General features: G+C 38.7%; 1 protein-coding gene across 4 annotated transcripts in view; it reads left to right on the forward strand.

Annotated features, from left to right (window-relative positions):
* GEMIN5 (gem nuclear organelle associated protein 5) overlaps positions 1 to 17379 on the forward strand; it is a 41509-nt gene that overhangs the window by 6282 nt on the left and 17848 nt on the right. For all 4 annotated transcript variants that reach the window (XM_027081448.1, XM_027081450.1, XM_027081451.1 and 1 more), the window contains exons 6-15: positions 775 to 907; positions 1958 to 2123; positions 2996 to 3208; positions 4210 to 4295; positions 7973 to 8055; positions 9422 to 9558; positions 10804 to 10877; positions 11583 to 11764; positions 15793 to 15932; positions 16921 to 17092. In XM_027081448.1, the coding sequence (XP_026937249.1) occupies positions 775 to 907; positions 1958 to 2123; positions 2996 to 3208; positions 4210 to 4295; positions 7973 to 8055; positions 9422 to 9558; positions 10804 to 10877; positions 11583 to 11764; positions 15793 to 15932; positions 16921 to 17092 (1386 nt within the window). The remainder of the gene's footprint in view (positions 1 to 774; positions 908 to 1957; positions 2124 to 2995; positions 3209 to 4209; positions 4296 to 7972; positions 8056 to 9421; positions 9559 to 10803; positions 10878 to 11582; positions 11765 to 15792; positions 15933 to 16920; positions 17093 to 17379) is intronic.

The following is a 17379-nucleotide window of genomic DNA, read 5'->3' on the forward strand; positions in this document are numbered from 1 at the left end:
TGCCGCAGAATCAGCGGGAAGTGCCTACACCCCACCTCGGATCTGCTGAATCAGAATCTCTAGGGGTAGAGCCCTGGCATATGTATTTTTAGAAGCGCAAGTGGTAGTTCTCATACACAGTAGGGACTAAGAACATCTGGTCAGTAGCATGTCAGGAGTGGAGAACTTACCACCGCAACTGCCAAATTTGTCCCCGTTGTTGGATTTCTTGCCAGCTAGAAGATGGAGTCCTACTCTCTGTCCTTCCAACCTTGAAGAATCTTGGGTTGTGTTACCACCTGGGTTCTCAGTCCCAGTTGGAACCTCATTTTCCCAGATACATCATATTCTTTTTTTTTTTTTTTTTCAGTACGTGGGCCTCTCACTGTTGCCGCCTCTCCCGTTGCGGAGCACAGGCTCCGGACGCGCAGGCTTAGCGGCCATGGCTCACGGGCCCAGCCGCTCCGCGGCATGTGGGATCTTCCCAGACCAGGGCACGAACCCGCGTCCCCTGCATTGGCAGGCGAACTCTCAACCACTGCACCACCAGGGAAGCCCCACACCATATTCTTAATGTTTAAGTTGCCGAGACAGCCTGTAAGAGCTTGTTTGACCAAAATGTGCTAGACTAGTATTAACCACTATATGCGTAAATTTCCATGAGAAAATGAGGTCTGAATTCTAAGCAACCAAACTAACAAACTTTTAAACATGAACTGTGTTGTGAACTGCTGGTGGCTTCATGCATGTACTTTCATTGTCTTGACTGTCCATGGACCTTCTTTTAATCTGCAGTGGTGACGACTTTGAAATTGCCCTTTCTGAAGAGAAGAGGAGGGGGTATAGACCCAACTGTTAAAGAGCGCCTTTGGTTGACACTCCATTGGCCCAAGGGTCAGCCAACACAGCTGGTATCCAGCTGTTTTGGGTAAGTCTTTTTGGTCATGCTCTCTGACATATTTTGTTCTTCACTCTAGCCTCAGGAATTCCTAGGCCTTTCTTTCTAGACACAGAAGATGGAGAAAGCAGTGACTAAGGTTTATATTATAATGGGCCATTTGTAATGGAAAAGTCATGGAACTAATACCTGTGCTGTCTAATAAGAGTTGTGAAAAGATCAAATAAGTACAGCCTGGTGGTTAAGTGTGGACTCTGAAGTCAGGCGGAACTGAATTTCAGAATCAATCTGTTACTTACCGGCTGTTCATAAGCAAGACCCTTCACTTTTCTGAGCTTCAGTGACTTCACATGAAAAAAGGGGAGGATATAAGTGTTTCCTCTCTCTTAGGATGATTATGGCCATTCATTAAGCAAAATTTATTGAGCACCAGCTTCTAGTTGCTTGAGATGATAAGTGAATTTAACAGACAAGTTCCCTGCTTTTAAATGAGGTAATACAGGCAAAGCATATAGAAATACCCCAAAGTGTTAGTCACATCCCAACTATCCCCACTACTCCAAAAAAGACATACTATGTCTTAAAGCCTTTGTGGCTCTGCAAATTATTGTGGCATTTTATAATTAACGCTTTTAGGAAAATCTATTCAAAAGGTAGTCCAGTACAACTGTATGATTCACAAAGAATGAAAGGATATAGTAAAGCTCCCTTTTTTTTTTAATATTTCGGCCACACCACACAGCTTGCAGGATCTCAGTTTCCCAACCAGGGACTGAACCTGGGCCGCTGCAGTGAAAGCACCAAGTCCTAATGACTAGACGACCAGGGAACTCCAAAGCTCCCTCTCCACCTCTGTCTTCACTACTTGGTTCCCCTCCCCATAGGCAGTGACTTTTTTTTGTTTTTGTGTGTGTTTTTCCAGAGATTATTTTGTGCCTATTTCAGAATATGTAATTTTTATCTCCTTAAAGGAACAATGAACAAATTATTTTGCAGCTGAGGGCCCACACTCTCTGGCCCAAAATCACTTGTTTTCAGATTGCTCATGAAAGAGAACTAATACTTGTTTTTCCTTCACAGAGGCGAACTGCTACTATGGGATCTCACTCAGTCTTGGAGACGGAAATATACCCTCTTTAGTGCTTCATCAGAAGGGCAGAATCATTCAAGAATTGTGTTTAATTTATGTCCTCTACAAACTGAAGATGACAAACAGCTGCTGCTTTCCACATCAATGGACAGAGATGTAAGAACAGCTTATTTTGCATTCAGCACTGTACAGCAGTGATTGAGGACTTGCATGGGATTAGAGGGCTTTTTCAAACCGTACATTATTTCTCACACCTCACCTTGCCCCCACGTTCCAGGTTCAGAGTTACTGTTACTGATTGGCATTAAATACATTAGCAGCAGAAAAGTAGGGGAAAGCTGAGAAACGACCAAGATGCCTTTTTGCTAAAGCAGGTACAACAAGGAAGAGTAGATGTGTCCATGGAAGGCTGTGCGAGATCATCAAGCCTTAGCTTTCAGATACCCTCGTCTGTCGTTCAGGTAGCAGAGCCATCCCTTCTTGGCACAGTCTCTGTAAGAGACAATCGGCTTTACTTGAGACACCTTTCTGTTTTACAATAAGCTAGGCTTGTTTGACAGACCGTTCTCTTCCAAGTCACTGTTAAACAAGTGACGATTAAAAACTCAGCACTCCTCTTCCACTGGCTATGATAAAATATTTTGCTTTTGAAGATAACGACTCTGATTCTTCCACTGTCCTGAGGCACCTGTATCTTTTTTTTTTTTTTGAGTCTGCCAAATGAGAAAATTACCAATGCTGTAATACAGTGATACAGTATAGTGGAAAGGCCACTGAACTCTGGGAAACAGGAAGCCTGGGTTCTAGTTTATTGTGCTCTCTATTCACTTGGCATCTTAGGGAATAAATGTATTCTAAGATCCCTGTGAGCTCTACAATTTATAACTGATTATTTTTTTCTCATTCCTACTGGAATAGTTAAGTTACATTATCCTGATGTATTCTGAGCCCATCCTATTTGAAGTGTTGATTGTTTTCCCTGTTTCTCTGACCTTCTTTATAAAGACCCTAACCCTTCATCTTTTCAGGTAAAATGTTGGGACATGGCCACCCTGGAGTGCTGCTGGACCCTGCCTTCCCTTGGTGGGTTTGCCTACAGTCTGGCTTTCTCTCCTGTAGACACAGGCTGTTTGGCGATAGGCGCTGGTGATGGCATGATCCGTATATGGAATACATTCTCCATAAAGAACAACTATGATGTGAAAATTTTTTGGCAGGGTGTCAAGTCCAAGGTTACAGCGGTAAGGAAGCTTTCTCTGAGCTTGCCTCGAACTTTTTTCAAATAACTAATTCTCTTTTAGAGAATACCTGTTCATATAAATGAACTCTGTTGGGAATTCAGACTTCTTCAAGGGTATTTTCGATGCAATTTGAAAGTGGAACAGCAGAAGGACTCTCTCTGACCAAGCCCATTACATACCTCCTAATTCAGAAATTTGGCTTTGTTTGTAAAATTAAGGTTTTGTTCAAGTCACACTGTTTTCTAATAGTAAGAAATTAGAAATAACCTGGATGTGTATTCATAGGAGATACATTAAATTGTAACCACATGGGGAATAGTATTAAACTATTAAAAGTGATAATGTAGATCTTTCTTTGATGTGGGAAAATGTTAATGATTCATGAAAAATGCAAATTACAAAACATGGAATGCAGATTACAAAACAATACGTATAATTTTTTTGTTTTTCTTCAAAGTGATATCTTTGTTGTGGCTATTTAGTCTAAAAGCAATAAAGGTTTGTGGTTCAAAACGAAAACCACAGTACAGAAGTGTAGGAAGCAAAAAATGTTTCCTACCCCACCCTTGACTCCATTCTCCCACTTCCATCATCCAGAGAACCACTGTCGACAGTTTGTGATGTATCTTTCCAGGCTTTGTTAATGATGAATAGAATCATATTTTCTGAATTGTTCTGGAATCTTTTATTCCCCACTCAACAATGTATCATGCACATCATTTAAATGTTTGAACCTATTTTTGTTTTTTCAATTATATATAAAGTTCAACCACAAAAAATGTCTAGAAAGATACAGAATTGGCAATGGGGTGTTTGGATGGTGAGATTACAGGTGACTTTTACTTTGTTTTTAATACTTCTTTGTTTCTCTCTTTTAAATAATGAGAATTTGTTACTTTTAAAATTAGAAGACAGAAAGAACAAGAAAGTTTTCCAACTGAACACTTGAAGTATAACCTAAGGATTCCCTTAACACTGCCCCTTTCCTCATTTTTTTGTAGCTCTGCTGGCACCCAACCAAGGAAGGCTGCTTAGCTTTTGGAACTGATGATGGAAAAGTGGGATTGTATGACACCTACTCCAACAAGTAAGAAATAGACGATTCCTATTTAGCCCATTGACCAAATTGTCAGTGAGTTAATTTTGAGTTCATAAACCTGGATGTATATCATAATAGGCCTGGGAAGCATCTTTAAGATTCTGACTCTGAGTTTAGGCTTAGAACTCAGAATTTTATTTAAAAAATTTTTTTCAGGTGATGGTGGTTCAGCCCATCTGACCTGTGGGAACCACTGAAATAAACCGTTTGCTTTTGTTTTCCCTCAGCATTTTTTTTACAAAAGTTTTCAGACATCGAAGAATGTTAAAAGCCGAGAACAAAGAACATCTCTGTACCTTCCATCTTGATTTACCAGTTAACATTTTGCCATACTTGCCTTATTTGTCTACACTTAACAAAAATTAACAATATCCATAATATGAGCTAATATCCAGTGCGTATACAAATTTCCTCATTTGAGCCAAAAACGTTTTCCTGAGTGGTTTTTTTTTCAAACTTTTTTCAATCAGGGATCACACATTGTATTTTGTTATGTCTCTTTAGTCTCTTATTCTAGAATAATCCCCCACTTCTTTCCATAACATTGCCTTTTCAATTTGAAGATTCCAGATAAGTTGTTTTGTAGCATATTCTGCATTTTGGACTTCTTAATTCTTTGTGGTGACTTGTAACTCATTTCACTATTCCCTGTATTTCCTATATTCCTTGTATTCCCTGTATTTCCTATAAACTGTCTAGAGCTGCACTGTCCATTACAGTAGTCTTTAGTCACAGGTGGCTACTGAGATGTGCTGAGTGTAAAACATACTCGAGAGTTCAAAGGCTTAGTCCCCAGAAAAGAATGTAAAATGCCTCAGTAATTATTTATTTTCACTGTATTTTAAAAGATAATACTTTTTATATACTGAGCTAAATAAAATACATTCTTAAAATTGAATTTCACTTGTTTCTTTTACTTCTGTTAACTTGGCTACTAGAAAGCTTTGAGTTGCAGATGTGGCTCACAGTATGAATCTACTGGGCACAGCTATTCTAGATGCTTGATTAGATTCCAGACCTGCACTGTTCAGTTTGGTAGCCACTGGCCATGTGTGACTATTTATAGTTAAAGTAATTAAAATAAATAAAATTAGAAATTGAGTTCTTAGTTGCATGAGCCACACTTCCAGTGCCAAAGGGCCATATTTGGCTAAGGGCTACTTTATTGGACAGCACTGTTCTAGGCCAGGGATTAGAGAATTATGGCCCATGAGTTAAGAATAGTTTTATCTTTTGAAATAAATGAAAAAGAATCAAAAGAATATTTCACAATGTATGAAAAGTAAATAAAATTCAGATTTCTCTGTCCATAAGTAAAGTTTTATTAGAGCCCAGCCACGCTCGCTCTTTTTTTTTTTGGCCACGTTGGGTCTTTGTTGCTGTGCATGGGCTTTCTCTAGTTGCAGCGAGTGGGGGCTACTCTTCATTGCAGTGCGCGGGCTTCTCATTGTGGTGGCTTCTCTTGTTGCGGAGCATGAGCTCTAGGCATGCAGGCTTCAGTAGTTGTGGCACACGGACTCAGTAGTTGTGGCTCGCGGGCTCTAGAGTGCAGGCTCAGTAGTTGTGGCACACGGGCTTAGTTGCTCCGCGGCATGTGGGATCTTCCTGGACCAGGGCTGAAACCCGTGTCCCCTGCCTTGGCAGGAGGATTCTTAACCACTGCGCCACCTGGGAAGCCCCACACTCATTTTTTTTACCTCTTGTCTGAGGCTGCTTTCATGCTACCACAGCAGAATAAACGAGTTGTGACAGAAATTGCATGCTTCACGAAGCCTGAAGCACTGACTATCTGGCCCTTTACAGAAAAAGTTTGCCTAAAGATCATTTGCATCTAAGTGAGAATCATTCATTATACTGTGCAGCTAACCTTTTTATATGCCAGTTTTTTAGGTACTTATGTATAACTGAATACGCATTAACTATTTTTCTTCATATCTAGCTTTTTTTTAAAAGGCTACACTATTTCAAAGAAGTATTTAATAAAATAAAACTATATATCAATTTAAATAGGTTTGTGTCACCACAAAACTGCTGACTAATTCTGGTAAATTACTATCGTTTGGTTATTATAAGCTGAATATCCAAACTGATACCAGCAAAGGTATGTAGTAGGAGGAAGGATGTTGCTGTAGGTACATTGTTAGTATTCAGCCAGAAATGCTTATTCTACTTCTTTCAGCCAAAGAGAAATTGGTTCATTGTCTAGAGTGATAATGATAAATGTGTCAGATACATGGAAATAAAGAAGTCAACAGCTAAGTTAGTTCAGTCATAGGTTCTAGAATCCTGGAATTCTAAAATTATACAAAGAATACAGTATATGTTAAAGGTAATAACTGCACTGCTCTGTCCTGACACATCACATATTATTAATCACCACAGCAACCTTCAAAAATACCCTGAAGAGCAATGTTTCTTTAAAAAAAAAAAAAAAATCAAAAACTCAAAAAGAACTACCATATGATCCAGCAATTCCACTCCTGGGTATATATCCAAAAAAAACAAAAACACTAATTCAAAAAGATACATGCACCCCAGTGTTCATAGCAGCATTATTTACAACTGCCTAGATATGGAAGCAACCTAAGTGTCTATCAACAGATGAAAGGACAAAAAAGTTGTGTGTATATACACACACACACACACACACACACAATGGAATAACTACTCAGCCATAAAAAATAATGAAATTTTGCCATTTGAAGCAACTTGGATGGATGTGGAGGGTATTATGTGAAGTGAAATAAGTCAGACAGAGAAAGACAAATACTGTATGCTATCACTTATATGTGGAATCTAAAAAATACAACAAACTAGTGAATATAACAAAAAAGAAGCAGACTCACAGATACGGAGAACAAACTAGTGGTTGGGGTGGGGTGGACTATAGGGATGGGGGAGTGGGAGGTACAAACTATTGGGCTCAAGGATGTACTGTACAACATGGGGAATAGCGCCAGTATTTTGTAATAATTAAATGGAAAGTAACCTTTAAAAACTGTAAAATAGGGCTTCCCTGGTGGCGCAGTGGTTGGGAGTCCGCCTGCCGATGCAGGGGACACGGGTTCGTGCCCCAGTCCGGGAAGATCCCACATGCCGCGGAGCGGCTAGGCCCGTGAGCCATGGCCGCTGAGCCTGCATGTCCGGAGCCTGTGCTCCACAATGGGAGAGGCCACAACAGTGAGAGGCCCGCGTACCGCAAAAAAAAAAAAAAAAGAATGTGATGTTAACGACAGGGTAAGCCAAAAATGACTTGCAGTAACCTTAGTTCTGGGCTTAACAGTTTGCATTTTCTGTCTTGTCCTGTTTTTCTCTAGTTGTGATAGCCTTTACACTGGTATATAACTACAGTAATATTAGAATATTTGACAGAGATGGGGAGATTGATCCCAAGCTGGCCAGCTGGGGAGGTTAATAGCATTCTTTTACTGGGTGAAGTATGTTCGGGACTTAATTATTTTGTTAGTAGCTATCATTACATGGTATATTATTTAAGTGTTTGCTTGTTTACAGTCAGTTATTTGGAGAAGGGTACTGTTAAATTATTTTTCTTTAATATCAGCAACTAAGTTTATATAACAGGTAACGTTTTGAAAAAGATGGTCTGTTTTCCACTATATCTCTTTGTTTTAAGTCTTTCTGTTTGTAATCCCCCTTCCCCCCAGGCCTCCACAGATTTCTAGCACATATCACAAGAAGACTGTATACTCATTAGCCTGGGGGCCACCGGTACCCTCCATGGCACCCGGTAAGTGTGAGTCATTCTGTAACAAACATGAGAGTATTCTCTTTCTTTCAACTTAATCCTAGGATGTGCAACCTGGAAAGAGTCATAAATATTCTAATGCAGTGGTTACTTAAGCAAGCTGCTGTCCCCAGGGGTCCATGAGGGCAGTTGTAACAGGTGATAAATTAGAAAGCATTCACCCAGAATAAGCCTCTCCAAACTCCAAACTAAAGCATATTTGATCTCTTTGAGCTGAATTTTTTCATTGTGAATATAGTTATCTCATGCTTGGTCCTGATACCTAGTCTAATGATTTTCACTAAAATTTGCTATCACCTTTTAATTTTATCAGAATGATAATGTTGGGAATTCCCTGGCAGTCCAGTGGTTAGGACTCTGTGCTCTTACTGCCAAAGGCCCAGGTTAAATCTCTGGTCTGAGAACTAAGATACTACAGACCATGCAGTGTGGCCAAAAAAATAAATAAATAAAGATAAGCAATTTATTAAAAAAATAAATTTAAAAAAAGAATTGTAATGTTAATGATCATCTGTTTTCACCTACAGTTAAAGCAAACTTAGAATTTCTCAAATGATCTCTTGTTGCCTTTGATGTATTCTGACCCTTTTCCTTTTCTAACCCCTCAGCCTTATATTTCTCTTTCGTATGCCTACAGTGGTAGGTCTTGCAGAATTTTAAAAATGAATGTGTTCAGCAAAAGTCTTTGGTAATCTTTTCTTCACCATATATAATGGAACATCTGTAAATTTCCATAATAATGTAAACGTTTACAGTGTAAATCATCAGAACTCAAGCAGCATTGCAGTGGTAGTTCATTCATTCATTCATTCAACAAATGTTGATCCTTGACTTGTGCCAAGCATAGTTCTAGCAGTGGTGAAAATAAAACTTGCCCTTACAGAAACCCACCAGAACCACTGTTTGCTTCTTAAAAATCAACAGGATGATTGCTGTAACACCAAAGAAATCATTGCTTTGAGGACAGCTTCTTACAGTTAGTCATAGCAAGTCCTGCAGCTCCATATATTTAAATGCCCAAAGAGTACTTGTCGGTAAGAGAAGGTAAATTCCCCAAAACTTTGAAAACATGTTTTCTGATCCCAGCTTTGGCACCCCTACTATTTTGAGTGGCAGAAGAATGTTTAAAGCAAATATGTTGTATTATAAATATTAATGTAGAATTAATATACCGTTTATTTCTGCCCCCAACAACTGTGTTCAGATGCAAAGAACAGTGACTTTATTCCAATAAATTAATGTAATTCTTTTAAAACATCTCATAGTATGATATGGTCATACTATAGCAACAAATAGTTAAGCTGGTGAAGTACAAAACGGATACGCTTTCTTTCCTTATCTCATATAGGAGGAGAAGGGGACAGACCTTCCCTCACTTTATACAGCTGTGGAGGGGAAGGGATTGTCTTACAACACAACCCCTGGAAGCTTAGTGGAGAGGCCTTTGACATCAACAAACTCATCAGGGACACCAATTCAATCAAAGTGAGTTCTTGTGGTCTAAAGTCTTCTCATGATCTCTCCATCTTCTTGGCTTCTCATCTTGCATGATAAATGCCATTATAAGAGGTATCTATTATGCTCAGGCAGCTTTCAAGCGTCTCTCAATTGCAATGGTGATTTATTATAAACTTTCTGATCTTGAATATAAAGCAGCCTTTTCACGCTAGCCACTTTCTCCCGAGTGAGGTGTTCGTAAAAATAATTTTTTAATATGGTATTCAAGTGCAGATATAAGGTATTTTGCTCAAGACAGAATTGTCATTTTGTTTTTAATTTTTTTAGTGAAATAATTACAGATTTATACAAAAGTTGCAAAAATAATACAAATAATTTCCTTATATCCTTGACTGAGATTTCCACATTTAGCCACATTTTCTTTACCATCCTATCAGTGTATCTGTATGCCAGAACTGTCTTTTTAAATGAAACCATAAATGTTGAGATTTCCTTACTCTTTCAAATGAGCATTTTTTACTGTTGCTCATTATTTTGTATGGCTAGCATAAAAATAACATTTAATCATAAATTGAATTATTTTTGTTGACTGTATTCCTTCATGTCTTAAATGTCATCTGAACATTAACATTCAACAATGAATAAAAGAGACAGAATTCCTATTCTTAACAAACTTTTAGTTTTGTGACAGTTAAATGTATGGATCAGAGGCTCATATAAGGAGTTTGGGCTGGAAATAGAAATTTGGAGTCTCTTCACATGAATGGTAGCTAAAGAAGCTGCAGGTATGTATGAGGCGATCTAAAGAGACAAGAAAAGAAGAGGGCCCAGGCAGCTTTGGGAAACACCAAAAAAAAGTTAGGAAAAAAAAAAGACTCTGGAAAAGAAACAGAAGAGATAGGAAGAAAAAAGCGTAGTGTGTATGACTTCTATTAAAAAGGTGACGACCCCCATGTTATCAAAGCCAATGGATATGTTTCATGTCTTATTGTGGGATAAAAATCATTTTAATTAAGTTCATTTCACAAGGTTAGACACTGCAGACATGTAGTATTTACTGGCCTCTCTTTTTTATACCATTTAGGAAATTGTATTTCAAACACTTGCTCTTAGTACCTCTTTGGCGAATTATGTAGATTATTTATAAGAATGGCTGTTGTACAATTAGAACATTTTTAAACTAGGGATTTTCTTTTTTTTCCCCACACTGTCATCACTGATTTGTAAGAAGAACAATGTTTTCAGTCAAGATTGGTTTGTTTTGCTTTCTAGTACAAATTGCCTGTACACACAGAGATCAGCTGGAAAGCAGATGGCAAAATCATGGCTCTTGGCAATGAAGATGGGTATGTGTTTGTTTCTTTATAAAAAAAACTTTGTAATTGCGCATATATTTGATCACAAGCTAATGCCATCTGTAATGTTAGTTGGGAAAACCTAGTTGTATTTGATGTTCTGACTTATCCTTGATATCCTTAAATGACTCAGCTCTCTGCATCTTTGAGAACTGCAAAATAAGTTAAATATTTTCAGCCCAAAGAGTACTCAACACTACTCTGTGTTTTGGCTGTTGTGTGCTTCACAGAATCCTCATCTCCAGAATTAAACTGCCTAAATCTCCCTTCATTTTTTTTATAGTAAACCTAGGCAGAAATGCTTTTTAGGCCTCACCATGCCCTTTCCAACATCTTTTTCTTTTGTTTTTGTTTTTTTGGGGTTTTTTTTTTTCCCCTTTCCAATGTTGATCATAGTAACATAGTCCTATTTCAGCCATTTGTTTATTAATTCTTCTTTTAGCTTCTCCCTTGCACCATTTATTATAAGAGCCTGATAAACACAACTTTCCAGAGATTGTTGAGATTTGTGAAAACTGTTTGAAAGACTACTTTTTGTGTCTGGTTCTTTGTGAGAGAGTAACCTCTGAAGTTTATATAGGGTTATCCTATTCCATTTCACCTTTCTTTGACTGATGGGATGAGGGAGATACCTGTTTGCATTGGACTGTAATTTGAGCATCCATCTTTCTTGTCTTGGTGTGTTTCTTATTCCAGATCAATAGAAATATTCAAGGTTCCTAACTTGAAACTGATCTGCACCATCCAGCAGCATCACAAGCTTGTGAATACTATTAGCTGGCATCATGAGTATGGCAGCCGGCCAGAGCTGAGCTATCTGATGGCCTCTGGGTCCAACAATGCAGTCATTTATGTGCACAACCTGCAGACCGTCATAGGTAACTTTGGTTTCTTTCCATATTGGGGGTGGTATATGTGTTCCGCTACTTCTTGTTCCAATTTCTGTGCCTTTTTCCTTTCTTTTTGGTATTAAAGTAAATACTACTTTTATAATTTTTCTGCTTTCAAAAGTAGTATATTCACCTTATTTTAAATACAACAAAAGTTTCAAACATGACAAAATTCCCTAATCCCATCCCTCAGTAAAAACCAGTGTTATTAGTTTGCTGCATGTTTTCTCCAGATTTTCTAAAGTATAGTTATTGCTATAGTTATTCCAGGCCAGGGGTAGGGATATGACTTTTCATCTTGTGTGAAACTGTCACTCTCCAAAAAGATTTTGCCAGTTTATATCCCCTTCCCTCAGTGTTTCCATGTGTGACTGCATCTAATTCTCACAGTCCTGGGAGGTAGGTTTTGTTATCTTCATTTTCCTGATTAAATTGAGGCTCAGAGAGGTTAGCTCACTTCCATAAGTCCCACAGCTAGTATATGATAGCCTAGATTCAAACCCAAATTGTCTAATTGCAGAGTCTGCATGTGTTCTAGTAACTACTAGTCCCTGCCTGGCACGTTGATCTTTTTCATATTTTCATATGATGTATTCCTTAATGAATCTTAAACTTCTCTGAATTTCTTCAGCACCCAGAAGAACCATAATAAGTGGTCAGAGGCGCCTGTTCTTTTAATGTGAAGGAGATGTAGTTACTTTTTTTTCTAATATGAAGAAATTATAATGTGACACTAATCTGTTTCCAAAGTGCTGGAGAGTATGTGCTGTCAACCATAGTGAAAATTTCAAGTTGACATTTTAAATTTCTCTAGAACTAATTTCCAGTGATTTCCTGAGAATCTTTATTTGTAATAACAAAACAATTTTTATTCTAGCAGTGACTCTCTCAGGTTAAAAGGAATATAGGAAAACTAATAGTGTACACAGATTTTGCTAATAATAAATAGCAGACAGTTTGTAACTAATAAGCATGATATGTTAGAAAGCTTATCCTAGTCCTAATTCCAAATTAAATATCTACTTTGGCAAAGGACATAAACTTAATTTTTTTAAACTGAAGTATAGTTGATTTACAATATCGTATTAGTTTTAGGTAGACAACATAGCGATTCAGTATTTATAGATTATATCCATTTAAAGTTATCATATGGGCTTCCCTGGTGGTGCAGTGGTTGAGAGTCCGCCTGCCGATGCAGGGGACGCAGGTTCGTGCCCCGGTCCAGGAAGATCCCACATGCTGCGGAGCGGCTGGGCCCGTGAGCCATGGCCGCTGAGCCTGCGCGTCTGGAGCCTGTGCTCCGCAACGGGAGAGGCCACAACAGTGAGAGGCCCACGTAGCGCAAAAAATAATAATAATAATGAATAAATAATAAAGTTATTATAAAATAATGGCTATCTTTCCCTGTGCTATACAATATATCCTTATTGCTTATTTATTTTATATACAGTTTTGTACCTCTTAATCCCACACTCCCATCTTGCCCCTCCCCTCTGCCCTCTCCCCACTGATAACCACTAGTTTGCTCTCTGTATCTACGAGTCTGTTTCTGTTTTGTTACATTTATTCATTTTATTTTTTAGATTCCACATATAAGTGAAAACATACAGTATCTGTCTTTCTCAGTCTGACTTATTTCACTTAGCATAATACCCTCTAGGTCTTTTTTGTTGCAAACAGCAGAACTTCCTTGTTCCTTATGACTGAGTAATATTCCATTGTACATATATACCACATCTTTATCCATTCATCTGTTGATGGACATTTAGGTTGCTTCCATATTTTGGCAGTTGTAAATAATGTTGCTATGAACATTGGAGTACATGTATCTTTTAGAATTAGTGTTTTCATTTTTTTTTGGATATATGCCCAGGAGTGGAATTGCTGGGTCATATAGTACTTCTATTTTTAGGGTTCTGAGGCACCTCCATACTGTTTTCCATAGTGGCTGCACCAGTTACATTCCCACCAATAATGTACTAGAGGAAAAAAAAAAAAAAAGAGAGAGAAAAAATAATAATAATAATGTACCAGAGTTCTCTTTTCTCCACATTCTCACCAACATTTGTTAGTTGTGTTTGTGTTTTGTTTTGTGTTTTTTGTTTTTTTTTCTTTGGCTGCATTGGGTCTTCGTTGCTGCACACGGGCTTTCTCTAGTTGCAGCAAGTAGGGGCTACTCTTCGTTGCGGTGCATGGGCTTCTTATTGCAGTGGCTTCTCTGTTGCAGAGCACAGGCTCTAGGCGCGTGTGCTTCAGTAGTTGTGGCACACGGGCTCAGTAGTTGTGGCTCACAGGCTCTAGAGCACAGGTTCAGTAGTTGTGGCACACAGCCTTAGTCACTCTGCGGCATGTGGGAATCTTCCCGGAGCAGGGCTCGAACCCGTGTCCCCTGCATTGGCAGGCGGATTCTTAACCACTGTGCCACCAGGAAAGTCCCTATTTGTGTTCTTTTTGATGATAGCCATTCTGACAGGTTTGAAATGATGTGATTGTGGTTTTGATTTGCATTTCTCTGATGATTAGCGATGCTGAGCATCTTTCCATGTGCCTGTTGGCCATATCTTCTTTGGAAAAATGTCTATTCAGGTGTTCTGCCCATTTTTTAATTGGGTGGCTTGTTTTTTTGACACTGAGATCTATGAGCTGTTTAGGTATTTTGGAAATAATCCCTTATCAGTCATTTGCAAATATTTTCTCCCATTCAGTAGGTTGTCTTTTCGTTTTGTCCATGGTTTCCTTTGCTGTGCAAAAGCTTTTAAGTTTAATTAGGTTCCATTTATTTATTTTTGCTTTTGTTCCTTTTGCCTTAGGAGACTGAGCCAAAAACAATACTGCTATGATTTATGTCGAAGAGTTCTCTTCTAGGAGTTCTAAGATTTCAGGTCTTACATTTAGGTCTTTAATCCATTTTGAGTTTATTTTTGTATACGGTATGAGAAAATGTTGTAATTTCATTCTTTTACAGGTAGCTGTCCAGTTTTCTCAGCATCACTTATTGAAGAGCATTAACTTAATACTTAAGAGCAGTGCAGATCTTTTTCTACTGTAATACTGTCACCCTAGTTTGTTTTTTTATTTCATATCTACTGAATAATAGAAAAAGGAAAAAAATGGCCAGAATCCATTTCATTTTATTTTTACCTTCTTATATTTAAATAATTGAGACTTAGAGGAAAGTTGCAAGAATAGTACAAAGGACTCCCATATACCCTCTCACAGATTCAACAACTTATATTTTGTCATATTTGATTTGTTCTGTGTGTGTGTGTGTGTATGTATGTATTTTTCCAAACTGTTTGTGTTGCATGTGTCATGCCCCATATCCCTTAATATTTGTGTATTTTGTAAGAATAAGGCTATTCCCTTACATAACCATAATTCCATTATAAACTTCAATTAATTTAATACAATAGTTTGATCTGCCATGCTTATTCTCGTGTTGTCAATTGATCCAATATTGTCCTTTATATCTAGAACAGTCTGTCAGCCTTTTTTTTTTTTGCCGCACCACGCGGCCTGTGAGATCCTTGTTCCCCAGCCAGGGATTGAACCCATGCCCCCTGCATTGGAAGTGTGGAGTCTTAACCACGGGACCACCAGGGAAGTCCCTTATGTTGATTTTTTTGAAGAATACCAGCCTGTTATTTTGTAGATGTCCCCTCAATTTAGTTTGGTCTCCTATTTTCTCATGACTAGATTCAGGTCACACATTTTTAGCTGGAGTGCCATATACATGATATGTTCTTGGTATCACATCCAAAATGTATTATTTTCATTTTGATGGCTTTTAGAAAGAAAGAATGATAGCTAATACTTCTTGCAGTGAGCCCATGTGCCAGGCACTGTGGATATGCCTATGCACTTAACTACTAAACAACACTGCCCACGTAGAAACAATATTGAAAATCACACAGAAAGCACGTGGCAAAATCTTGACTCTTGCCATGTTAATACCCTCCTTTATGTCTTTCTGTTGTTGTTGCTGGTAGAAATGACATCATGCCCTTGTCTTATAGAGAGCAATCCTGAATCTCCAGTGACCATTACAGAGCCCTACCGGACCCTCTCAGGGCACACAGCCAAGATTACCAGTCTGGCATGGAGCCCACATCATGACGGAAGACTGATATCTGCTTCCTATGATGGTACAGCTCAGGTACTATTGCGTCCTTGATTCAGTGGGTTCTTCACTGTGTACTCTAACTCAGACTCTTTCCTCCTTTCCCCCAGTTTTGTACAGACTCCTTCCCTCACCATTATCTTCTATAGAAAGGGATTTTTTTGAGCTCTAGAGGGCATTTTAGTTTATTAAACATATCTGGGCCCTTGGCAGGCTAAGTTTGGGGTGTATTTTACTTAGATGAAAGGGGAAATATTAATAGGAACTAGCTAAATTCTGATGTTTTTAAAGATTTCATTCTGACCTACTGTCAGTTTAATGGACTAAAGTTGATGTGAAAAGTACTCCTCCCATTCTGTTCTATCACAGAATGGTGACTATAAGTAATGAAAAAATATTTCTAATAATAAGTTGGTAACTCAGACCTCCAAGTTCTCAAAAATAAAGATGAGATGCCAAACCAGAGGTATGGGGTGAGTTTCGGATATCAGAACCAGAAGAGGCCTTAGGATCTATCATCTGTGATGGATGTCTGTCTCAGTATTGAGTGGTCAATGAGCTATCTGCAAAGAGCTGAGAGCCATGATGGGCTACGCTTTGTGCAGTGCAGACTGGAGTAATTCAAGAAACAGCAAGGAAATTGATCATTTGCCCACAGACAGAAGAATCAGCTGTGAGAAGTTAGAACCCTAAGCATCCATCACATGTGCAGGTGTGGGCTCTGAATTAGAATTCTCTTCATGGTATCTGAATCCCCAGCCCAAAAATAACATATGATACTGGTTGAGGACAGTGAAATCCATAGGGCACCATTAAAGCTTACTCAAAATCATCCACATGGGAATGCCTCTATATCCCAGAATACAAAAATCTCCCACAGGAAGTAGCACTTTCTGAAACTGAACTCCTAAAAGTACAAATCACAAGAGGAAATAAGAGTACACAGATTTTTTCTAAAATGTATACCCCCCAAAAAACAATAGAATAACGAGAAATTATTCTCTTGTGTGAATTTTGGTTTTAGGTGTGGGATACTCTCCAGGAAGAGCCTCTTTGCAATTTCCGAGGACATCGAGGTCGACTGCTTTGCATCGCATGGTCCCCGTTGGATCCAGACTGCATCTACTCAGGGGCAGATGACTTCTGTGTGTACAAATGGCTCACTTCCATGCAAGAACATTCCCGACCTCCTCAAGGTCAGTCAAACCCTGGAGCCCATAAAGGCTTGCCTAATTCCCTTTCTCCTTTCCTCAGTAAGTGAGTTGACTGGAGTCAAGCTAGGAAGACATTCGTGCAGGGCGGCAGCAACAGGATGGTAGGGTTGGAAGCCCAAGCAAGGATAGCAGCCATGAGGGGCCTGAGGACAACACCCAAATAGTAACAAGTATACCTAGCACCCAGATCTTATTTTCTAAATATCATTCTCCATTAAAGGGACCGACCAGGGCTTCTGGAGAAATGGCTAATTCCAGGTTAGGACAGG

This window comes from Aethalodelphis obliquidens, unplaced genomic scaffold, assembly GCF_003676395.1.
Source record: "Aethalodelphis obliquidens isolate GAN/ISIS:26980383/991018 unplaced genomic scaffold, ASM367639v1 scaffold45, whole genome shotgun sequence".
Classification (NCBI taxonomy): domain Eukaryota; kingdom Metazoa; phylum Chordata; class Mammalia; order Artiodactyla; family Delphinidae; genus Aethalodelphis; species Aethalodelphis obliquidens.